The 24,468-nt window shown below is 34.9% G+C and overlaps 2 protein-coding genes across 2 annotated transcripts; one reads left to right on the forward strand and one right to left on the reverse strand.

Moving 5' to 3' along the window:
• The first annotated feature begins 164 nt into the window (after positions 1-164).
• Positions 165-8,586, forward strand: LOC138707506 (protein Asterix). Its single transcript, XM_069837019.1, has 4 exons — positions 165-383; positions 2,882-2,990; positions 7,832-7,929; positions 8,011-8,586. Exons 1-4 carry the CDS (start codon positions 328-330, stop codon positions 8,090-8,092), a joined length of 345 nt encoding a protein of 114 aa, XP_069693120.1. The 5' UTR covers positions 165-327; the 3' UTR covers positions 8,093-8,586.
• Positions 8,186-24,361, reverse strand: LOC138707503 (uncharacterized). Its single transcript, XM_069837014.1, has 5 exons — positions 24,040-24,361; positions 21,684-21,789; positions 19,836-19,994; positions 17,804-18,339; positions 8,186-15,961 (listed from the first exon to the last, which is right to left on the reverse strand). The coding sequence occupies exons 1-5, from the start codon at positions 24,256-24,258 to the stop codon at positions 12,746-12,748; spliced, it is 4,236 nt and encodes a 1,411-aa protein (XP_069693115.1). The 5' UTR covers positions 24,259-24,361; the 3' UTR covers positions 8,186-12,745.
• Between the last annotated feature and the right edge of the window lie 107 nt (positions 24,362-24,468).

Here is a 24,468-nt window from a genome sequence, read left to right on the forward strand (position 1 = left end):
TGCAATTACATTTCATTTTAGAGAAATATATACTATTGTTCATGCGCTCCGACTAATTCATATCGTTGAAACGCCGCCGTTCGTGATCAGCTGTTAAGCGAGTCACGTAGATGATAGGCCTGCTCTGCACTGTACTGGCTCATGACTGTTGGGCGGAAATTTTTGTGTTAGAATGGAAATTATCACCCGGGTCGGAGGGAATTTCGGCTCTAAGAATGTGTTAACACTGGTGATGGTGACATTCTGCAAATTGTTCGAGTGTGATATTCATTTGCATTATTTTAAAATATTTGTATAAAACATCACGAAGTTATCAAATAAATCAAAATGCATGGAACTGGGTCGGGTAGTTCCGATCCAAGAAGACCCGATAAAGAACACCGGTACGATGGCATTTACTTATGTCATGCGTAAAGATATGGGTCAAACATAACCCTAATTATTGAGCAATCATATTACGAAAATTAATAATATTAAATGATATTCCAGTATTAAGTGGCTAGTGTCTGAAATGCAGGGGTGGGCATAAATTCCTACCAGGCTTGAGCTAATAAATTAGAAGTTTTGTAAAATATAAAACACGGTAACATTGCATCTGGGAATTGTAAAATGTGGCTCATTGAGTAATTATTTGTACGTTTCTTGTGATTATTTATGAATTAGCCTTGTAAAAGTTACTCTTCCCTAATTGTGAACAAAATACCACATGAAGGGGAAGTGGTACGAAATGAAAGGGCTTATGGGAACTGCATTTGGTTCGTTCGTAGTCTCTCGAACAATTCACTAGCTTGAAAATAATTTTATGGCCAATCCTCTTTATCGCCCCATAACACACAAGGTTAGTGGATCAGTTGAGGGGATTATTTTGTGTAGTGTGGGGGGGGATACTGAAGTTTCACCTAATTTCATTCATATTATAAGAATATTTCCCATACTATGTCATTTCTTGTGAAGTGATCTAATGCAAATTACCTTATTCAACTCGAGAATGCCGCAGTGCAATGTAATATGCAAAGAATGGATTCATTTCAGGTTTAATGTCAGTGGGACAGCAAACACGATTTTTGGCTTCTTCGCGTCCATTCACCTCTGCACAAATAACAACCGAACCTAAACTTGACTCTACTATAGTATCTAGTTTCTAGCCATCTCATAAAATGTTTAAATTTATCACTGTCTAAAGTATAAAAAGTTGGATAATTTCGTCATATGCTACTAAACAAAAGAATTTTATCAGACTTCAGAAGATACTACTGCAATAAATATAAAACAAACATTTTCTTTAGAAGTTAAATATTTACTTTATATGTTACAAAACATTAAAAAAAAAGTAAATTATTCTTTGACACTTTAACATTCATTTTCCCATATTTTCCTAATGGAATATCTCTATCAGAATAAGATTTAGATATGGACATGCACTCAAATGAGAATTTTGGATTTATGGCCATATTAAACCCTTCAAAGTCTGACACTACACGAAATAAATTCATATTTTAAATTTGTATTCAGCTTTGATGGTTCACTAAGTCGGTCTGGGTGGCACAGTCAGTATAGTGCTGGCCTTCTGTGCCTGAAGTTGCGGGTTCGATCACGGCTAAGGTCAATGGCATTTAAGTGTGCTTAAATGCGACAGGCCCATGTCAATAGATATACTGGCTTCTAAAAGAACTCCTGCGAGACAAAATTCCAGCATTCCAGTAATGCTGATATAACCTCTGCAGTTGCGAGCATCATTAAATAAAACATAATTTTTTTTGTTTCACTAAATGTGCTGAGTGAAATCAGAACGAAAAAGTTGTATTAAAAAATGAGTAACTGGAAATTGGGTCACTAAATATGGAGTGACTTCATTATGTTAAGTCTTGATTTGAATTGTAAATGCTTTACCAGTGGCAGCTCGTGCCTTTCTTGGATGGGTGTTCACAAAAAAATATGAGTAATGAACACACATATATTCTCGTATAGCTGAGTCACACGTCAGAGATAAACGAGTTCTAATATGCATGCACCAAATCTACGCATATAAAACCAAAATTAAAACCATTAAACAAGAGTAGAGTAAAACTAATTCATGGAACTCACCTTCACTGTTGTTGTAGATGGTGTTGAAGATCTAGATTTATTTGTAGAGAAACTCCATTCGCCTATTTTTGAGCGATGCAAACTTATCAATAACTATTATTGAAGTTTCTAATGTTGTTAACAAGTTTTTTTTTCTTTTTTCCACTGCCAACATAGTCAATATACTTAATCGGTTTTCTGTCATGGTGTTACGGAGGAATGTTTTAATTCTCTTTTCATTTAATACACTCACAAGTTCACACACGTCCGCCTCCAAAATTCAAGTTTCAACTTTCAGTATGCACCAATGCAGCTTGTATTTTCCTTACTTTGCTGAACAAAAGACAACAGAATCAGCCCCAGTGCGTAACGGTATTTTGAAAAGAAAGAGTAAAGAAAGAAAACGAGGAAAGAGGGAGAAAGGAACACGATGCCAGACCCAAGAGAGATGGAGCATCCTTCTTTCTCTGTCACTAGCATGTTAAGACTTGTGCGAGCCAGAGCTATTGTAACCATTGTAACAAACCAGAAAATATTCTCGCCTCAGGCTATTTCACCCTGCTAGAGAAATATTGTGCGAGCTCCTGTCAAGACACACGTCACACGAACGGGATATTCTCTCGAGACAAAAAAATGTAGGAACGTCATTGCACATTGGAAAGTAATAGATGTACCTGTAATAATATTAATACAGTAATATGTATGATTATTGTTGGTTTTTAAGGTGTTCATGTGCTCCTGTGCTCATATAGAGGAACCGCCGCTGTGCTTTACTGTTCTACATACACACTAGTCAATATGGTGTAATGTTTTCCAGGTACAAACCACCACCACCAACAGCACAGGCGGCTCCAGGAGAAGACTTAACACCAGATTATATGAATATCCTGGGCATGATATTCAGCATGTGTGGCCTGATGATGAGAGTAAATATTAACATATTTATTATACTGAATGTTGGACATGATATCGGTTGAATTCTTTTAACTGTTAGGTGATTCCAGCACTGAGCAAACCATAACTCACATTGAATTACAGTGTTCTGGTTAATAGGACCACAACGAGTCTAGCATAGGCTTACTCTGGTCCAATTATGCGAAGTTTTGTCTAATGAACTAATTGCATAATTTAGACTATACACTATATCTTTTCTAGCAATTCAGCACAAAACAAATTGTAAGTAATATAATACATGAACATTACTACACTAAAAAAACACACACACACACACACATGTATATTACACACACACATACATTCATACATACATACATACATACGCGCGCGCACAGGGTGAACCGTAAGTAATGTCATTAATTCTGGTGGATGATTCCTTGAGTAAAGAGCAACAAAAAAAATCAAATACAATTTTATACAATTTTCTATATTTTGAATAGTTTTCCAGAAAAATGTTACTTACATTACTTACAAATGGCTTTTAAGTAACCCGAAGGTTCATTGCCGCCCTCACATAAGCCCGCCAGCGGTCCCTATCCTGTGCAAGATTAATCCAGTCTCTATCATCATACCCCACCTCCCTCAAATCCATTTTAATATTATCCTCCCATCTACGTCTCGGCCTCCCTAAAGGTCTTTTTCCCTCCGGTCTCCCAACTAACACTCTATATGCATTTCTGGATTCGCCCATACGTGCTACATGCTCTGCCCATCTCAAACGTCTGGATTTTAAGTTCCTAATTATGTCAGGTGAAGAATACAATGCGTGCAGTTCTGTGTTGTGTAACTTTCTCCATTCTCCTGTAACTTCATCCCGCTTAGCCCCAAATATTTTCCTAAGCACCTTATTCTCAAACACCGTTAACCTATGTTCCTCTCTCAGAGTGAGAGTCCAAGTTTCACAACCATACAGAACAACCGGTAATATAACTGTTTTATAAATTCTAACTTTCAGATTTTTGGACAGCAGACTGAATGATAAGAACTTCTCAACCGAATAATAACACGCTTTTCCCATATTTATTCTGCGTTTAATTTCCTCCTGAATGTCATTTATATTTGTTACTGTTGCTCCAAGATATTTGAATTTTTCCACCTCTTCAAAGGATAAATCTCCAATTTTTATATTTCCATTTCATACAATATTCTGGTCACGAGACATAATCATATACTTTGTCTTTTCGGGATTTACTTCCAAACCGATCGCTTTACTTGCTTCAAGTAAAATTTCCGTGTTTTCCCTAACCGTTTGTGTATTTTCTCCTAACATATTCACGTCATCTGCATAGACAAGAAGCTGATGTAACCCGTTCAATTCCAAACCCTGCCTGTTATCCTGAACTTTCCTAATGGCATATTCTAGAGCGAAGTTAAAAAGTAAAGGTGATAGTGCATCTCCCTGCTTTAGCCCTCAGTGAATTGGAAAAGGATCAGATAGAAACTGACCTATACGGACTCTGCTGTATGTTTCATTGAGACACATTTTAATTAATCGAACTCGTTAGGATTTAAAATACTGATACATGAATTATGACATCTTGCAATGCCGCACGCTGCAACCAGCCAGGAGTCACATTCAGTTGTTTTGCTCTGAACAACCCCTTCACCTGGCTTGTTGAAGGTCAATGCCATTGAAGGTCATTGTTTTTAAACTCGTAAGGAAAATACAGACGATATGCCATTTAATTTTTGTGTTTGTGTTAGAGAACGGAGAATGAACAATGCTCATTTCACGTTATACAAAATCTTTTAAAATTTAAAATAAACTCTTAAATCTAAGTTTAATTAAATGTTCAGGGAACAGACAATAAAATGCGCTTATTTCAAACTAAAGTGAAAAGATTAAGAAATATTTCTATACACCCTTTTCAGTTGAATATTCTAGAGATTGTATACAATAATGGTGCATATTTCCGGTTACAAAAACAAAATTTTAAAACATTTAAAATTCTAAAGAAAAAAATAAAAATACGATATGTTTATTATACGTTAAAATAACGAACAAAATTAAAATAGTAATATTATGAAACAAGTTTATAATGTTATCGTTTATTACATGAGCAAAAGTTATGAAACAAACACAGTGAGTTTCATACTTTTACGAATGTAATAATTGTATAATATTTTAAAAGAATTTCATACACAATTTTTTTGTACGGTATCATTATAAAACATTATTAATAAAGAAATAATATCAGATTTGTAATGATGTATATTTTGATATCATGTTCTATGAAGAAAGAACTTGCTATGACAAATTTGATAAATTAAATATTATAGCACTGGCAAATCGTTCCATAATGTTAACTTTATGATACAAGTTATGCCTTCTTAATAGAAGTCCTGATGTTTTGGTTGTCATGGTAATATTTTTACTGCACTAGTACGATAATGTGGCATATTATGCACGATTTTCACTAACGATAAAGACTGTTTATAATGCTGATGTACAACAAATTTTATTTTTAATCTCTTCGATTTAATTTTAATTAAATATTTGGTGAACACAGCTAATAAAAAAGCTTATTTTACATTATACAAATGCAATTAATGATTTAAAAAATCTGTTTTGTCGTACTATGATCATTTTCCTCAGCCAGTTAGAAATAGTACCCTCCCGCCTTAAGTTTTAAAGTAGTAATCGGTAAACTTACATACAAGAAATAAAATTTCCCGACCCATATTTAAAAGGAATTGTGTTGTTTCCATTTCTCGTTGTCTCACCCATTCCTTGCATATGCGAGCTGCATACTCCAGGCAGCTTTACAGTGTTGTCACAGAAAGCAAAGTTTTAAAATATGTTTGCGGAACAGAAACTTACACTGGTTTGGATCAAATTTCTGCACAAGAATAGAACTAAAATTCTTTCATTCATTTATTATCATTTTAATACACTCCTCTCCTAAATTCACTGAGCATATTGGGAATTTATTCAATAGCTTTCCCAAAATACGCTATGAAATGTTTCATATAAAATAATTTTTTTCTCGAAAAGGAAGCACAAAATGAACAGAATTGTATATTAAACTTTTTTGTTTGAAATATCTCAAAGAATAAGCCCTTAATAATAATGACATTGTGGTTCACCGCACACGCATGCGTGTGTTTCCCCCCCCCCCTGAAATTGCTTTGCTATAAATTTTTTACCAGCTATTGGCAACAAATTCCACTGCCACATGCTATGAAATCTTCATCTACTTATATTCATTCTTCCTTAAATCTGATTTAAGTGGGGTAGTGGCTGAAATAAGCTAAGAAAATCAATGTTCTGTTCTTGTGAAGGGTTGCCCCAAGTAAATGGCTGCCTTGACTAAATAATGGTCAAATTAACCAGATTCTGCTGTGTACTCTATTCAATTTCGTGTTACATTCTTCCACATGGTGTATTTCATTATGAAAATAACTGTCAGTGTTGTCCAACAGTTACTAAAACTTATTCGAAATTTTGTAAAAAAAAATGCATTTTGAGAGGAAATCCATAAGATGCAGAAATTTTCTTATTTTAGAACTTAATGAATATGGCAAATGGACAAGTACTAGATTGCAAGTTTCTTACAAAAATAATAATAAAACATTTATATATTTCAACACACAGTAAATAAGCATGAAAAAATAATATACAGTCAAACTCAGTTGATGGGACTAAAGAAATTATGTTGCAATAGAGTGTCCCTATAAAAATAAATAAATACAGTAAGTTATATTCAAAGATATACATTCACAATATTACGTACTTCGTATACCACTATAATTTAATTTGTCATTTTATGTAGGCTTATAGTACTACAATTTTTTCTATAAAAATTAATAAATACAATAAGTAAGTAATATTCAAAGATATACATTTACAATATTACGTATTTCGTATACCACTATAATTTAATTTGTAATTTTATGTAGGCTTACAGTAGTACAACTTTTTTAAATTCCAGTGCTTTAAGCCATTATGCAATTATTTTCTGCTTCAGGTTTGCAAAATACTGCATCTGTAAATCATTCTCAATTCTTCTTTAACCAAACCAAATTCACGACATACATCAGGCTTCTTTCTACCATTCTCAGTTTTTTATAACATTAATTTCTTTTCTTTTCACCTTGCTGCATTCTCCTCTATGAAACACCTGTTCACAAGCTGAATGTCTCAATATCTGGATTATAGTACAGTACACAACTTGGCCTGCTATTGTTGTTGCCAGAACAGAAGAAAGAGTTTGACCTACCCTACAATCCACCCTCTTTTCTTGGGATTTCAGTTCTTGCCTCAAAAAATGCTTTTGCCACAGTAACTGAAAAATGCATTTGTAACTGACTAATGATATTAGCCCCTACCTGCGAATTCCTCTCAATGACATCTGTGGGTTAATATACATGAACATGAATTCTTAGAGAATTTACACTGTTGCTAAGTGTTGCTATAAACGGGTTGCTCATTAAAAACTTGCCCCTATAAAAATAACACATCAAATTTATCTAATACAGATAAAAACCATATTTCTTAATTACTGTTGCTGTAGCTAAGGTGTCGTGCTAACAATGATATCTATAACCAAATTGAATTGTATTAATATAGTTTCGTGGGAATTGTCTAAATGACGTAACACTATATTTCCGACCTGTGGCTAGTGATGTCAGGAATTACCTAAAATGCATTGAAGTGTTTCATAATAGGCCTACTATGATAATTAAGTTAGAGTAGTTCTGTTTCTGTGTATAGTGGGACGAAGCCCTCAAGATAGGTAGGTCATATTAAGGTACATAATCTGGACAATTACTTCAATCAAATTAATATTCTTTTTCCTTTTCTTTTCAGCTTAAGTGGTGTGCTTGGGTGGCGTTATACTGCTCCTTCATCAGTTTTGCTAATTCGCGAGCAAATGATGATACAAAGCAAATTCTGAGTAGCTTCATGTAAGAGATACTTAGTTACTTGAATTATACTTAAGTGAGATATGAGTAATCCTGTACCTCATTAGTGTACTTCATTTTCAGGTTATCCATTTCTGCGGTTGTTATGTCTTACTTGCAAAATCCTCAACCGATGAATCCACCATGGTCAGCAATTTTTGTGTGACAGTTAATTTATAATATAGATCTTGTATTATATCTCTATCTCTGTACAACATCACATATGTCCAACGGGGGAGGGAGAGAAAGAGAAATTCGCAATGCTCTGACACCCATGACTATGCTAAGCCATTTGGAATTTACCGGTCACTCACCGGCAGAGATAGGCCTATAATAAAAGAACTGTAATTATGATGAATTGATTTTAAGGTTGTATTGATTTTTCATTCATTAAGCTGAAACAGTACTGAGATACTTTATGTATGTTTGATTAGTAATTTGTAATAATTATGTTGCATTGATTCATACTAGTTTTTCATTCATTATGCTCAAGCAACACCGAGATACTTTATATGTATGTATGATTGTTAATTAATAATGATTAAATTATGTTGAATTTAGTTGAATTGAAGTTTGTACTGGTTTCTCATTCCTTATGCTAAAAACAACACTGGAATACTTTATGTATGTACCTTATGCAATTATACAAACTGAAAATACCATTCTTGTTTTATTTACAAAACATTTTTCAGAGTATGTTTTACAGTATTGTCATTGTCATTAATATAGTATCTTTTTTCTGTCTTTCTTTTTTGTTCCAGAAAGGGAAGTCTCTAGTAAAGCAATATAGATTCAGTAGAAATTGTTACTTTTTCATAGAAGGATTACTAAGGGATGACAATTATTAACAAGGGAACATCACTCAAAGTTAAGAATACTTCCAAACAATTTATACACCATTCGAAAAAACATCCTGAAATATGTTGAAATCTATAATATTGCATTCTGTGATGCACATATGAATGAGAGAGAGAGAGAGAGAGAGAGAGTTAAAGAGGCAGGGGTGGGGGTCTCCGCCATCCAATCAGAATCTACAGTATTACGTTTGACCTGGTAGGCACGAGGATTGAATAAATATGAAGCAGTGTAGGGAGCGAGATGATGGCAAGCAGTGCACTTCCTAAATGTAACAAGGAGTAATTACATACATTAAAAATAATAAGAAAACACAAATATATGTTAAGCAAAGGTCTAAACAATTTATACATCATTTTTGGAAATATAATTTTGGAACATATTAAAACTGCTAATTTTACATAGCCTACTGCTGTTATATTGTGAGCATGTGGGTGAGTGATTGGAGTGGGGAGGGGGAGTTTTAGACACTTTATAATGAATGCGTATGAAATTCTCGAAACAAATATAAAATCAAACACGTCTCCTTTCCTGTCCTTTTGTAGTGCTGCTGGAATAAATGTCACCAAGCCAAGGTGTCCAGCAGGGTGTGTACAAAGCTGAAAATTTAGGCTAATTTTGTGATTGTTGAAATCTGGGAAAATGACAATATGGGAAATGCCTATTATTATTCGGTTGAAAAGCTTTTATCATCCAGTCTGCTGTCAAAAAATCTGAAAGTTAGAATTTATAAAACAGTTATATTACTGGTTGTTCTTTATGGTTATGAAACTTGGACTCTCACTTTGAGAGAGGAACATAGGTTAAGGGTGTTTGAGACTAAGGTGCTTAGGAAAATATTTGGGGCTAAGAAGGATGAAGTTACAGGAGAATGGAGAAAGTTACACAACATGGAACTGCACGCATTGTATTCTTCACCTGACATAATTAGGAACATTAAATCGAGATGTTTGAGATGGGCAGGGCATGTAGCATGTACGGGCGAATCCAGAAATGCATATAGAGTGTTAGTTGGGAGGGCAGAGGGAAAAAGACCTTTTGGGATACAGAGACGTAGATGGGAAGATAATATTTAAAATGGATTTGAGGGAGGTGGGATATGATGATAGAGACTGGATTAATGTTGCTCAGGATAGGGACCAATGGCGGGCTTATGTGAGGACGGCATTGAACCTCCGGGTTCCTTAAAAGCCGGTAAGTAAGTAAGTAATCTAGTCAGCAATGTATGCATTATTAATTAATAAGGGTTTAATGGGATTTATACCTAGAATAACTATATGATGATTTTTATTAATATCTTGTAATATGGCTGCTCCACCTTCATTGAATTTATTGGGGAAAAGGAACTGGTCACCCTACCCCATTATCTCCTGGCTTAGTTGTCTCATGAATGATGCCATATTGGTATCACTTATGATGTTCAAACCTGTCTTCGGACAGTTTACTGAACAATAGTAATCCACAGTCAATAATTTTTAGTCACATTCCACATACACTTGTACTATAATATATATTTGTGTTTTTCCAAATGTCTCATCTGACTTCAGTACCGGTAATTTGTGTTCTGTATAAACAACAACGAATAATTACCTAATTATGATCTGTACACAGCTCTCTTCCAAGGGAGCATATAGTATTACGTGTATGGGATGTAATTAGTTTCTATGTAGTACAAAGGCAAGATTGCCAGATCCTGTAAGGAAACCATGTACTTGTAATCTCTCCACCTCACTGTTAGAGACGTTCCTCTTTTAACTTTTGTGGCAATGTACATTGTGAATATTTCTCTGTCATCTCGTGGTACAACAACAGTACTGAATTTTTATTGTCCAACTATTAGAGTAAGTGTGCAGGAATGAATCTTATTCAGTTTTGATTAAAATACTTCAATATATTGTGTGAACAATAATACATATAAGTATTGAAAGAAACAGTATTTTATTGCGAGTTATTTGACAAAACTCTGCATGACATTAAGAGAAATACAGTATGATCCTGGCTAAAACAACACCTCTTAGTAGTTACTTTTTTTTGCCACATCATTACTTGTATGTTCTTTGCTATACCAGTGATTTCCAACTGAATACTCTGACATCACAGAATCTCATTCTCACTAAGCATGTACTGCAGAGCTCTAGAGCACTGGGTTAGCAAGGCCGGCTCCGTCTCGATTGTTTGGTGTGAATGAAATACGAAATAAGAATTTTTATAACTTTATTAGTTCTCCGAAACTTGCCAATACAATTTTAGTAAAGGAAAATATAATTATGCCAAAGTCGCATAGTGTGATTTTTACTCTTCCACATTTATTTTTAAATTCGAAATTATCGATTTTAATTTTGTTTATTTCAATGACCAAGCAAACTGAGGTTCGTACTGATGTGTGACTGAATCATGATAATTTCGTTGTCAGTTCAGTAGGCCTATACACTTAATTTTCCTGTTCTTTATCGAGACATATTTAGTGCATCAAAATTTGTTTTTTAAAGTAAAGTCATGACAAACTGAAGTAGGAATGTAATGCAACTAAATACTTGCCTATAAAATAACATATTACAAACTTAGATTAACATAAACTGTGTACATTTTTATTATGTAATATAGTGTGATTTTTTTTATAATTTTTATTTTAGGAACAAATCCTTTAGAACAATGCATTACCCTACCTCTAGTGCTCTAATAAATGTTCTATGCCTCTGCTCCAACATCATAAGTTTTGTGAATTGGAGATTACTAACTTACACCTGAGAGTCATCCATAGCTTTAATGAAAATAATTTGTTACTTGTTGCACTGACACATGTTCGGTAATGAATGACATGCAAGTAACTCAATTAGAAAAAGAAAATTGCAGTTATGTCATTTTGCCATACAAGGACTGACATACAGAAATAGTGAATTCAGTATTTTATAGGATGCGTATTTTCCGGGCTAGAGGGCCGTGGTCTGTCGGTGTTACAACCAAACATTTCGTCCACTACTCCGGTGGACATCTTCAGTGGCGTTGTCCGGTTATAGATGCGGTGTGCCTGTGGTGTTAGTTGTTGGCGTCTCATTCTTAGGAACCGCGGAATGATTCTCGTGTCTCGGCAGCATTGTAGAAAGGTCAGAGAGCGGACGACGCCACTGAAGATGTCCACTGGAGTGGTGGACGAAACGTTTGGTTGTAACACCGACAGACCACGGCCCTCTAGCCCGGAAAATACGCATCCTATCAACGCCGGCCGTGAAAGCCTACATTCCAAGATCAGTATTTTATGTCACGTAAAAATTTCAATATAACGAGTTATTTAGAAAAAATAACAAGAAAATGTTACATGTTAAAAATTGTGGACTTGCAGTAACATACTGGCTAGGATTAGTGCATGATGGAGAAAAGTCTCTTCAGTAGACTCAAGAAGGGGACAATCATTACATGCCATGGGAGATGAACTACATAGCACCATATAAAGTTAATGATGATTAATGAAGCAATGGTGGAATGTTAGTAAGGGAAATGGGAGTACCCCGAGAAAACCTACTATCAATCAGAGTCCACCAAAAATTCTACTTGAATCCGCCAGGATTCGAACCCAGATTACTAGGGTAAGAAGCTGATGCTTTAGCTGTTCTGCTAATGGTCGTGCCATGATTATGAATATTCTGAACTGTTGCTTTCCAGGTATTAAAGGTACGTAATTTTCTTCTTACTTATACATAATTTAGAGTGTATAATATTGTCAACTAGGCAGAAAAAATAAATAATATCATTCATAAATTATTATGCAGAATATTAAGAAAATAGGTGCAATATTTTTTTCATTTGTATATAACACAGAAATGAACAAATAATCTTTATACATTTGGATATATCTCGTAGAGCTTTAATGGATTACAAGAATTTTATGTTTCAGCTTAATATTGATGGTAAATTATACTTTAAAATCAGCTAGAAATAAGTATCAAGTGAGACAAGATTCTGTGAATTAGGCATCAGTATCAAGTGATGAATCCAAGAGCCTATTTTTGTTTCTCTTCCTATCTCTGGCTGGCAATTTCGGAACTTGTATATGAAACCGTTTAGTCAAGAACATGTACCACATCTGTCGTGTTGGTTTTGCATTTAATACAAAGAATACAAAAATGAAAAAACCTTGAAATGCACTTAAAATACTAAACAAATAACTGAAGACAATCTGATTAATTACAATCCTAGCAAATCCAAAAGTCCATGATAAGCCAAGTAATACAAATACACAGAGTGACATTTTTAATTGTATCAACTTGTAGGATTGCTTATAATTCCCAATAATTTTCCTACCACATGTTACGCTGTAAAAAATAATGCAGAAAATGGATACATTTGCTGTCCATATTACGAGAATTGGAAGTAATAATGCGTAAGTAAATGCTGTTTCATGAATCCAACAGTAATGCTCATCAATGTACAATTTGCTGTCGTAACACAACACTGCGATAACTGGAATCAGTGGTACACCCCAAGCTACACTCGAGGCTATCCAAATGAATCGTGGTATGTAGGTGGTAAAAATTTTAACATATTTCAAGTAGTTATGAAATGCTTCTACAAACATCCAACAAAATGAGGCAAGAACAGAGTAATGTAGTATTGCAGCAATAGCTATGCATAAAGACTTCCTGGATACTTGAGTGAATCCTGTGACAAATACAAAATACATAATGAAAAGAGACGCCGAAAGAGAAGTAACTATCTGACTTTGGATACTAGACCTCCATTTCTGAAATGTGATAAATGTGAGTAGTACTAATGCAAGACCTATTAGTGATAGGCAGGAACCAGCTATGGAGATAATATCTAGTACTATGTCATCTTTCTCGTCACCTTTTATCTTAAGAAGTAATGTAAACACACTCAGGTGATTAAATGAACATTCATGTAGTCCATTAGCATTTTCCCCCATGTATTGAGAACCACTGTCATCCCATTTTTCCGACTTTCCATTCCAAAACCCACATACAGGTTTTGAAAGGTTCATATATTCTTTTCCAGCAGTGAAATATATTGTGAATGGAAATTTAATATTGTCCCTATCTGTTACATTCATGAGAACAACTGAACTTATTCTCAGATGCCTACCTGTGCTATTTGGAAAGAGAAACCCATTTTGAAATACAGTTACTGATAGTGAAATATTTTCTTCATCTCTTCTGTTTGGAGTTAGATATATGGCTACTGTAACATCGCCTCCAATTTCATTAGTTATGGTAGGAGTGATTTCAGGTATTTGACTTTTACCATTATAAGTGTATCCCAGAATAGTATGATTAATGTTTGATGTTGAATAAATAGCTGCAGTTTCATTCTGTGACTTATAACTTCCATTCACATCATTGCCACTGATGAGGTCCTCAAATCTTTCTATGAAACCGTTTAAGTTACGAGCTTCCAGGGAGGAGAGATCGTCTTCGATAATTGAGGTAACTGTTTGATCTATCAATTTCTTAGCCTGTGGAAGAATATCTACATTGTTTCTTTCTGTGTTCGAGACTGGTTCCCACACAGCACCTGTAATGTATGACCCATTACATTTCCTTGCCAATAATTTGTTTTCATGTGTAATGCACCATTCTGATCCATAAGATGTTTTGTTTATAGCTGTCAGAGTCCATCTTTCTTTACTTGTGCAGTTGGAAATATTAGGATCGACATGCATATTTTCTTCCATGCAATATTTTGTATTTCTTACATACACCACACTGAAATCCCAGTTTCCCAAAATAACTTTCTTTCCAACAGGGAGGAGTGAGGTCGAAATATTTTTGTAAAGTGCCATCAGATTGCTTTCGTTGGAAAAATGTTCTATATGAAAATCAATGTTGATACCTTTGAAGTTTCTGGTTATTTTGTCAACAGTGACATAATAATTACCTTTCAATATATGAGTAAGCTTATTTTCATAAAAAAAACTTCCAATGTGACCATTTTTAAATGACAGGTCATGTACTGCAAAATCGTAAGGAATATTTGGATTATGAATTTGACAAGCGAAACTTACGATCTCTGGATCTTGAACGAGAATGGTTTTTGACTTAAGCAGAATTATTGGCGAATGTGTTAATGCTTCGCAAAACAAATAACCATGATGTTTAACTGTAACAATGGCAAGTTCGTCTGATTTTACAATTCTTCCATTTAAGTAACACTTAATACCAAATACATAACTTGCTTCATCTGTGCCAGCTAACTCGATCTCATAGCTTTCTCCAGCCTTTATAAGATCAAGCTCTGCTACAATATGATCCTTTCCCTTCACACAAGCATATACTTTAGGACTGTCATCTGTGGTAAGTTGGAACCCCTTATTATACGTGAGAAATACTTTCTTAACCTTTCTTGAGGCATAATCAAACCATTCGTCACATTTATTCTCCAAGGCGACATCAGTAGTCGCAGGCTTATGACTGTTATGTTTTCCATTATACAAGCTTATCTCATTTCCATCAGTCTCTGATTCACTTGTTATATACATGAGATCACCGCCATTTTCCCAGCAAATATCTCTAACGTCCTGCCATTGGAGGCCTTGTTCAGATTTGTAATTCTGAAAACAGTCACTATTACATTTGTGAAAACTGTCATAGGTTACTTTCTGAGTCCAAAACACGGAGGGGAAAAGACAGACAAATGATAGAATTTCATTACAGGCCAGAAGAAGCAACTCCCTACGAGATACATCCAGTGCTAAACATTTTTTATTCACATCATAGAACTTGTTTAGCCAAGTGATGTCATACATACGTGTCTCATTAAAACTGTAACTAAAAGTAGAATTTACCGGTCCAGTATAAGAAAGTGGGCCATAATCAGACTTCCTTTCAGCAGCTAACCAGATATAAGTGATATTTTCTAAACGAAGTGAAGATATTAAATTTCCGACCAGAGTTGAATTTTTCCAGAAGTTTTCATCATCAATTGGCGTCTTCTCAATTCCTTGTTGAAAGCAGTCTTGATATGCTTCATTCCAGCTTGCTTTTCTTGTGACGTGAACACAGTATTGGTTCTGGAGAGTGAAGTTTCTAGGACAGCTTCTTACTGGAACCTGTCGTCTTATTCTTGTATTATTTTGTTGCTTTACACCTGCATTGACAACGTAACTCGTCATATTTACAATTGTCAAGTTGCTTCTAACCTCAGAAACACATTGATGAATATCACGAGTCTGTGGAAAAAGAAAGACACAATGAGAGGAATGCAAATAAGATACATAGTAAGGATATTAGCAAAGACATTTTATTACAGTGTGTTTGAAAGTTTTATGCAGTCTCTGTAAAAGAATTTTGAATGTCTCCCTAAAAGAGTATGTTTAAGGAATTGTAATGCATTAACTAGGTACTTAACAACCATTTTATTCTGGTGAGAAAGATACGTAATATCATCATCTGTCTTGAATTCCTGATGAGAAAATCTGGCAACCCAGGTAACTTCATTGCTTTAAACACATCATAATTTTAGTTATCCAAGGCCTACTGTAATTAATATACTTCATTAAAGATGGTTACCGTATAATTACTTGTTAATTTTTATGAATTCCAATACACTTGTGATCAAAATATTGTGACAGCGACGTGAGATTCGAACTCACGACCAGCGTCCCGCAAGAGAGAAGATCGCGCGGGCTCCACGGAGCACTGAGGGACGGCGCGCGGCGGAGAGAAGAGAGGGGAAAGGGCCTACGCGGCGAGGGAGTGTGTGCGCACAACTGCTGCGTGCGGAGTGAAGGGGGAACGGACCCTCCCGACTCTTCGAGAAGTCCGTCGAAGTGGAAAAATCGGGAATTCGAACTTTCCAGGCTACGTCGCTGTGATTATAAAAGAAGCGCGAGGGAACTCGGACAGTATGTGTGTGATTCATGATTAGTTTCAGTTGGTTAGTCAGCCAGTCAGTGAGTAAGCCAGAGCAAGCAAGCCAGTCTTGTGTACCGGAGTTTGACTCGAGTGTGCGTCCGCAACTGTGACAGCATCCGAAGGCCTGAGTTCGAGTGCAGTGGACCACAGTTGGAGGGACCTGAGTTCGAGTGCAGTGGACCGCAGTTGGAGGGACCTGAGTTCGAGTACAGTGAACTGTCTCTGAAGGTCTGTGGTTCGAGATACTGTGAACTCGAGTGACTGAGCTAGAAGAACTGTGAACTGAGAACTGACAGTTCTGATTTGTAAATAGTGCTTTGTAAATATTAGTTAAGATTAACAGTTCATTGTTGTTCATAATAGTCCAAGTAAATTGTCATTGTCGTCAGTGGAGTGCTACAACGAATACTGTGTTGAGTGAAAATCCTATTGTTGACGAGAGTGTTTAAGGTGAATTGTAGAAAGGAATTATTATTGTTGAGTTGAAATAAATTTACAATATTAATTTAACAGAACAAATGGATGCAAAAATTTTTTTCTGTACATAAAACTGTATAACGTTTTGTAGTATAATAATCAGGGAGTTAATATTTCAAAATATACAGGGTGTAAGTAAAATAACCTTGCAGATTGAAAGGGATGATAGGGTACACTGAAATGAATAGAAAACTTATATTAGGCTACATTTTGTGATTAAATGTACGGTTAATTAGAAAATTAAGCTTCCAGTTTCAGCAGTCTGGCAACATCGCCACTAACACACACTTCTCGTGATACAGATGTAAGAGGTCAACGAACTCGGTGTGTCTCGCTAGATGAGCTGTTCTCTGGCACTGTGTTGCAACCAACTTGCATCAAGCAGTGGTTTCAAATTAGAGGTTTTTAAAATTAAACCGTTCACACTATTGAAATATGCCAGAGGGATAAATTATTATTTATTAGTTTTCCTATCAATATGGACAAATATGACAATTCTACTCGCAATAGTTACCGAATAAGAGGGTGTTAAACATTAGAGAAAATATTTTTTTATGAAGAAACTATTAACGAAAATCTGCAAGGCTATTTCACTTCCACCCGATATATTTCAGCATTCAAATCTCTATGGTGTGTGTTACAATTTTCTTCCTTCTGTAATAAATGTTAATGGTACTTACCATGCCATTTTGTAAATAGATGTTCACTTTTTCTGTTGCAATCATTTTATTTTGTACTTTAGTATAATACTTTTGTAAGTCATACTCAATTTTCATTTTAGGAACACAGGAATTAAATGCCACATTCACTTTCTTTACTATCTCCGTTTCATTTGAGTAAGAACTTTGTGTTGGAAAGAAATGCATGCTAATTTCAATTACGTCTTTGAGTGTCACATTCACTATGTTAGAAGTAAATCTGTGCAAACATCCAGGTTTCCTTGCTTCACACCAGAATGCCCCATGCAGACTGAATTTGTTAGCTGTTTTGGTTGGATCGTGTATGAAAGCAGGTCGAATTTTACTGCTTTCTACTTTAAGATAAACACCGTCTTTAATCCAATTTATTTTCATATTCCTTTCTGTAATTTTGCAACCAAATACTACATTTTTTTGATCTTCCTCTCCAAGTTCGAGATGGCCATTAGGAACATCAGCAGATATTCCTAACACTTCAACACTCAGGGTGGGATTCACATTATGATTGCAGTCTGAAACTGAAGAACAAGATTATGATAGATTACAGCATTGTGTTATGTGTTCAAAATTCTGAAAGGAAAAAAACCTCTTTCTGTTTAGAAACACCCCTAGTATTACCGGTATTCAGTGATCTCTAAGCACTGAACAAACAAGGGAAATCTTAATGACTTATTGAAACCCCTCCTCTAATTTCTCACACTGATCTCCACCCACACACAGCAGGTAAATTAGCTGCCCATACTAGTTTTAAGAGCGTGAAAACTAACTTGAGCATCACCATCACTACTACTTGGTTATTATATAATATACATTTTCATTTATTTGCATCTTTAGTCAGTAATAGTGCATTTCTTAGTTCAAAGTATCATTGAAAGTACTAAACAAGATTTCATAATTTTATTAACAGTTAACCCATTTTCCACTATATGTCAGGATGGAGAGCTCTCTGCAAAGCTTCAACACCTTCGAGTAGAAGAGGACTGACGAAGTGAAGTTAAGTGCATTATATAATAACCCATAACCTAGCATATTTACCGTTGCAGAAAATAAATGTCCCCCCCCCCCACATTCTTAGGGTACCGTAGTGATTAAGTCCAGAATAACAAAGAGGGTTTGGAATTGAAGGGGTTACATTGGCTCTCTGTCTATGCACATGACATGAATATGTTAGGAGAAAATCCACAAACTGTTAGGAAAAACATGGGAATTTTATTTGAAGCAAGTAAAGAGATAGGTTTGGAAGTAAATCCCAAAAGGACAAAGTATATGATTATGTCTCGTGACCAGAACATAGTACGAAATGGAAATATAAAAATTGGAAATTTATCCTTTGAAGTGATGTAAAAATTCAAATATCTTGGAGCAACAGTAACAAATATAAATGACACTCGGGAGGAAATTAAATGCAGAATAAATATGGGAAATGCCTGTTATTATTCGGTTGAGAAGCTTTTGCCATTCAGTCTGGTCTCAAAAAACCTGAAAGTTAGAATTTATAAAACAGTTCTATTACCTGTTGTTTTGTATGGATTTGAAACTTGAACTCTCACTTTGAGAGAGGAACAGAGGTTAAGGGTGTTTGAGAATAAGGTTCTTAGGAAAATATTTGGGGCTAAGAGGGATGAAGTTACAGGAGAATGGAGAAAGTTACAATGCAGAATTGCACGCATTGTATTCTTCACCTAACATAATTAGGAACATTACATCCAGATGTTGAGATGGGTAGGACATGTAGCTCGTATGGACGAATCCAGAAATGCATAAAGAGTGTTAGTTGGGAGGCCGGAGGGAAAAAGACCTTTGGGGAGGCCGAGACGTTGATGGGAGGATAATATTAAAATGGATTTGAGGGAGGTGGGATATGATTGTAGAGACTGGATTATTCTTGCTTAGGATAGAGACTGATGGTGGGTTTATGTGAGGGTGGCAATGAACCTCCAGGTTCCTTAAAAGCCATAAGTAAGTAAGTAGGGTAGAGTTTTAACAAATAACAGGCAAAGGAAAGTTGTATTACCTGGTTCACTGATTTCTTCCAAATCACTTATACATATCACTGGTAATCTGACTGAACAGTTTGTTGCCTCTAGTTTCTTCTCACTTGTTAGTTTTACACATGTGTTATGTTCTAAAACTGGGTATGTTTTCCATAGATCACCAAAAAAAGAAGAATAACCTGAAAAATTTAGGCCAACACATATAGGAAAACTTTGTATAATATCATCAATAAAATTATAGACTACTTTATGAAGAAAATTAACATGGGGTGTTGGATTTCACAAGAAATTTATCCATTTTAATAACAATGCTTCTAACATTAGATTAAATTGTAATGGATTGAAAATGATGCAGGAAGCGGATTTTAACCTCCCTAAAACTGTAACCTTATGGCTTATTCATATTTGACATACTTCAAAGTATATCATGAACTTATTTATTCTGACGTTACAAATTATTTAAGTATAGTCAAACACTGCACAACTTAACGATACTGTATGCATTGTGCAGCTATTTAGCATTAGCGAAATTTGTGTTAGCGAGATAGTATCTGGCAAGATGAGTCCGAGGATTTTCCATATGATTACTTCACATTCGCCTTACAGTTGGGGAAAACCTAGAAAAAACGCAACCAAGTAATCAGCCCAAATTAAATTGGAATCCATGTCCGATTGTAACCTAAGAATATTAGACTAGCTCACTATCCCTTATGCTAAGCTAGTGACAAACAAAATCCTCTTTATTTCTATTTCCTTACATACCTACCTGTAATTTATAGTCTTAAGTGATGATGATGATGATGATGATGATGATGATGATGATGATGATGATGATGATGATGATGATAAGGCTGGATATGACATCGTCAAACTTACAAGTTAGTTTAAACAAACTACACTTACAAGTTGTTTAACTTACAAAAGCTAATTAAAATTACTCTTCCACAAGTTATATTTTACCCTAGGTTGCCTTTTATATTTTCTGAGTTATAAATTCTTGGGTTGTAACTTAACATAATTATGGTTGCTTTTTATTCACGTATATTTAAAATATCAGATCCTTTTCACTGCTTTCTATGAATTCCTTATAGTTATAGAATGCCTTACTTTTTAGATACAGTATTTGTTAATACGAGATTTAAATTTCTGATTACAGACTTCCCTTACTCTTAAAGGTACCAGTAACATGTTGAAGAATTTGATACTTAAAAATCTATAGCTATTGCTGGTTTTACTTAACCTAACATTTGGGGCATCAAATATGTAGTGATACCGTACTATTAAGTTGAAAAGGAATGTGCTAGTTAATGTGTCAATAGTTTGATCTCGTATTTAGATAGACAAATGAAACACTCTTCGCAATTTATACATATAAAATGTGGATTTTTTTAGTAGATTATTTTACGACGCTTTATCAACATCTTAGGTTATTTAGCATCTGAATGAGACGAAGGTGATAATGCCGGTGAAATGAGTCCAGGGTCCAACACCGAAAGTTACCCAGCATTTGCTCATATTGGGTTGAGGGAAAACCCCGGAAAAATCCTCAACCAGATAACTTGCCCCGACCAGGAATCGAACCCGGGCCACCTGGTTTTGCAGCCAGATGCGCTAACCATTACTCCACAGGTGTGGACATATAAAATGTGGCTGGAACATGTATATTTCACATATTTTATTTCACCACTTAAATATTTATTATGGAGCATATTACTCTGAAATGGTGACTATTACAGAGGTAGAGTATGTATGCTCTACAATTCGAAATCATAACAATTTATAGGAATATGTAATATACTGGTACCAGTACTTTAAGTCTCATGAACAATGTTAGCATTTTAAGATGGTACCGGTACCTCCAAACTTACTCATTTGTTTGGCGTCCTCCTGGATGTAACCATTGACCATGTGAAGTGATGTCCAAGTATTATTATTTCCAATTATGGTCTGCAGTAACGTGATTCTTTCAGATGACTACGGATGGAAAAGTATAGTTATTCAAAGGCTAGAACACTTCTGAAATGGCTGTAACTTTGTTCAGAATAAGGTTCACATAAAATAAAAACAAAATTCAGCCACAAAAATAATGTTTAACCTTATGAAGCTTGTTTCCAATTATTTTCTATTTTTGTTAGGCTACTCTAGCAAAATTAATTTCGAAATGTAGCAAATAAAAACTATTGTTTTGTGTGTTACTGCGTCTTTTTTTAATTTCTTTCTAGGCAGATTAGTCTTGTCTCTGTGAAGCTATATAGTAGCATGCCAGCTTCATGTTACTGAAGACTGAATTGCATTATCGGTATCAATGATTAAGTTCGTTTCCTTACATATCCTTCCTATTTTAAAAATTCTACTCATTTCATGATATAGGCTATGACCAATCCTGTGCTTAGACGTATACTAAATTAATTACTGAAAGGAAAAAAAAAAAAAGACTAGTTAGGGCTATTTCATTATATGCATGTCGAAGAGAGTGGGTGAAAGAGATAATCTTTGTCGCACACTTTTGTTTATCTCAACAGGATTTGATCATTTGGAATTTATATTTTATTATTTCGTTCTCTTCGTATCATATATATTTTTTTGTCTTTATTGCTTATGTAAGTGGTAAATATTTGTGCAGTAACTATGAAAATGTAGCTAATTATTCGGGATGTCAATTATTCAGAAATTTCAAAACATGTAATATTATAACCTACGTAATAGGGCATGTCGAAAAATATTATTAATAAAAAACACACAGATCTTGAAGTTGGGACAACTACAGTGGGATGTTTTATTCCATAGACAGAGATTACTGCCATATATCATGCTATGTAACATCTAGCCAGCAACTCAAAGACTGCTGTCCAATTAATCTCACACACATTTTGGGTGATTTAAATCCATACGCTACCACGCAATTATCCTTTACTGGTAATCAATAAAATATAGTCCTACAATGAATTTCCAGTCCCTGTGGACAGATGTGTGAAACTGGCTTGTAAACTACATCCAAAACCGAAGACTTAACTCCAACTTACTGTAGCAATAAAGTAAATTACCTCAATCTTCAAACACATGAAGGGTAGACGGAAAAAAGAGCAGGGTCACATAAAGCAAATTTTTCAGGAGAGCAAAGTTAAAGTTCGAACCTGAGCATTTTTCATACATTGCTCAAATTTACACTGTGTGTTTCTCTGACGCCAACTGTTTATGCTTATTAATATTTAACATGATACACTCGCATATTAGTTACCTATTGCTACCATAAAAACTCGTTTTTCAGTTTTGGTGGACCCTGATTTTTTTCCCTATACCTTTCAAATTTGGACAGATGAATGATCTCTTGGGAAGATGGGTGATTAAGAATATAAAACTCCTGGGAGATATAAATTGGCGAGCATTAGCACAGAATAGAGAAGCCTGGCAGGAACTTCAAAGGAAGGCTATGGTCCAAAGAGGGCTGTTGTGCCAATTACGATGATTAACTGATCACTTGCAAAACTGGCAAAAATAAACAAATTACGAAAGAGCTCAAAGACATTAAAATGTATCTGAACCAACATCGAAATCTACAGATTCCGTCTCTAGAACTAGAACTGGACATCAGGTCAGAGAACAGTACTGGTACCTGCACAGAATTAATCTGTATGTGCGATGGAAGTGAAGAAACACTTCTGCACAACCTTCTGGAATGCCCAGGTCATGAACAGGAAAGAACACCTCTAAGAAAAACACATAGAGCAGATCAAAAATTCACTCAACCTGCAGACAATCCTTACGTAGCCTACTCTGTGACCTTTTGCATACAAACTGTACTGTGAACCTCGTGCTATCAACATATAAGTGAAGAATGAATGCAATATTTCACCTAGATGTAAAATAAGGCAGATTCGAAATTGTACGTTAAATATAATGAAAAAATACGTCAGTGAAATATGTTGTAAGACAAAAGTAATTGCCCACTAAATAATGTATAATGTAGAGAGCGACAACTAGGTCTACATCACTTGGATAGGCTATTCCTCAACTTTTATTACAAATCTCGTATATGGGTATGGAAGATAAAGGTACCGGTATCTGCATTTTTAGGCTTTCATGGTGAATGTGAACAGGATTAGACATCTCGATATTTCTGATGAAAGTAACTCTTCACACAGATATTCCTAAGAGTATGAGATTTTAACTTCTTTATATTTTAAAAAGTAAAGGTTTCTCCGAGCAATGACAAACTCTACTTACATTAATCCACGTGTCATTCAGTAAGTATCCCTGTTCTTTCCGGCACAAGTTGTAGGCCTCAGACCATGTAAGTTTCTTGCCTTTCTCCAAAAGTTTGTAGCAATCATTTTTACTGTAACAATCACTATTCCATTTAGCTCCTTCATTTTCACTTATGTTTTGTATCAGTATACCTAGAACATACAAAACTATGACAAAACGTTTCTTTTGTCTCAACATCTTTGAAGTAAATAAAATCTAATTAAGTGGAAATAAGCAAATCTTTTAGAACATCCTGCCTTTGTTTTATCATCTATGAGGCTGTTATCTGCATTCCTCTACACATTTCCTTTTCCTTACTATTTTAAACATGTTAAAACACAATTTCCGGCCAGATGTGGAAATGATTTCCTTCAGTGTATGAGGTTATGAACTTTAAATGAAGCAGAC

The sequence above is a fragment of the Periplaneta americana genome, chromosome 10 (assembly GCF_040183065.1).
Source record: "Periplaneta americana isolate PAMFEO1 chromosome 10, P.americana_PAMFEO1_priV1, whole genome shotgun sequence".
In the NCBI taxonomy this organism is placed as follows: domain Eukaryota; kingdom Metazoa; phylum Arthropoda; class Insecta; order Blattodea; family Blattidae; genus Periplaneta; species Periplaneta americana.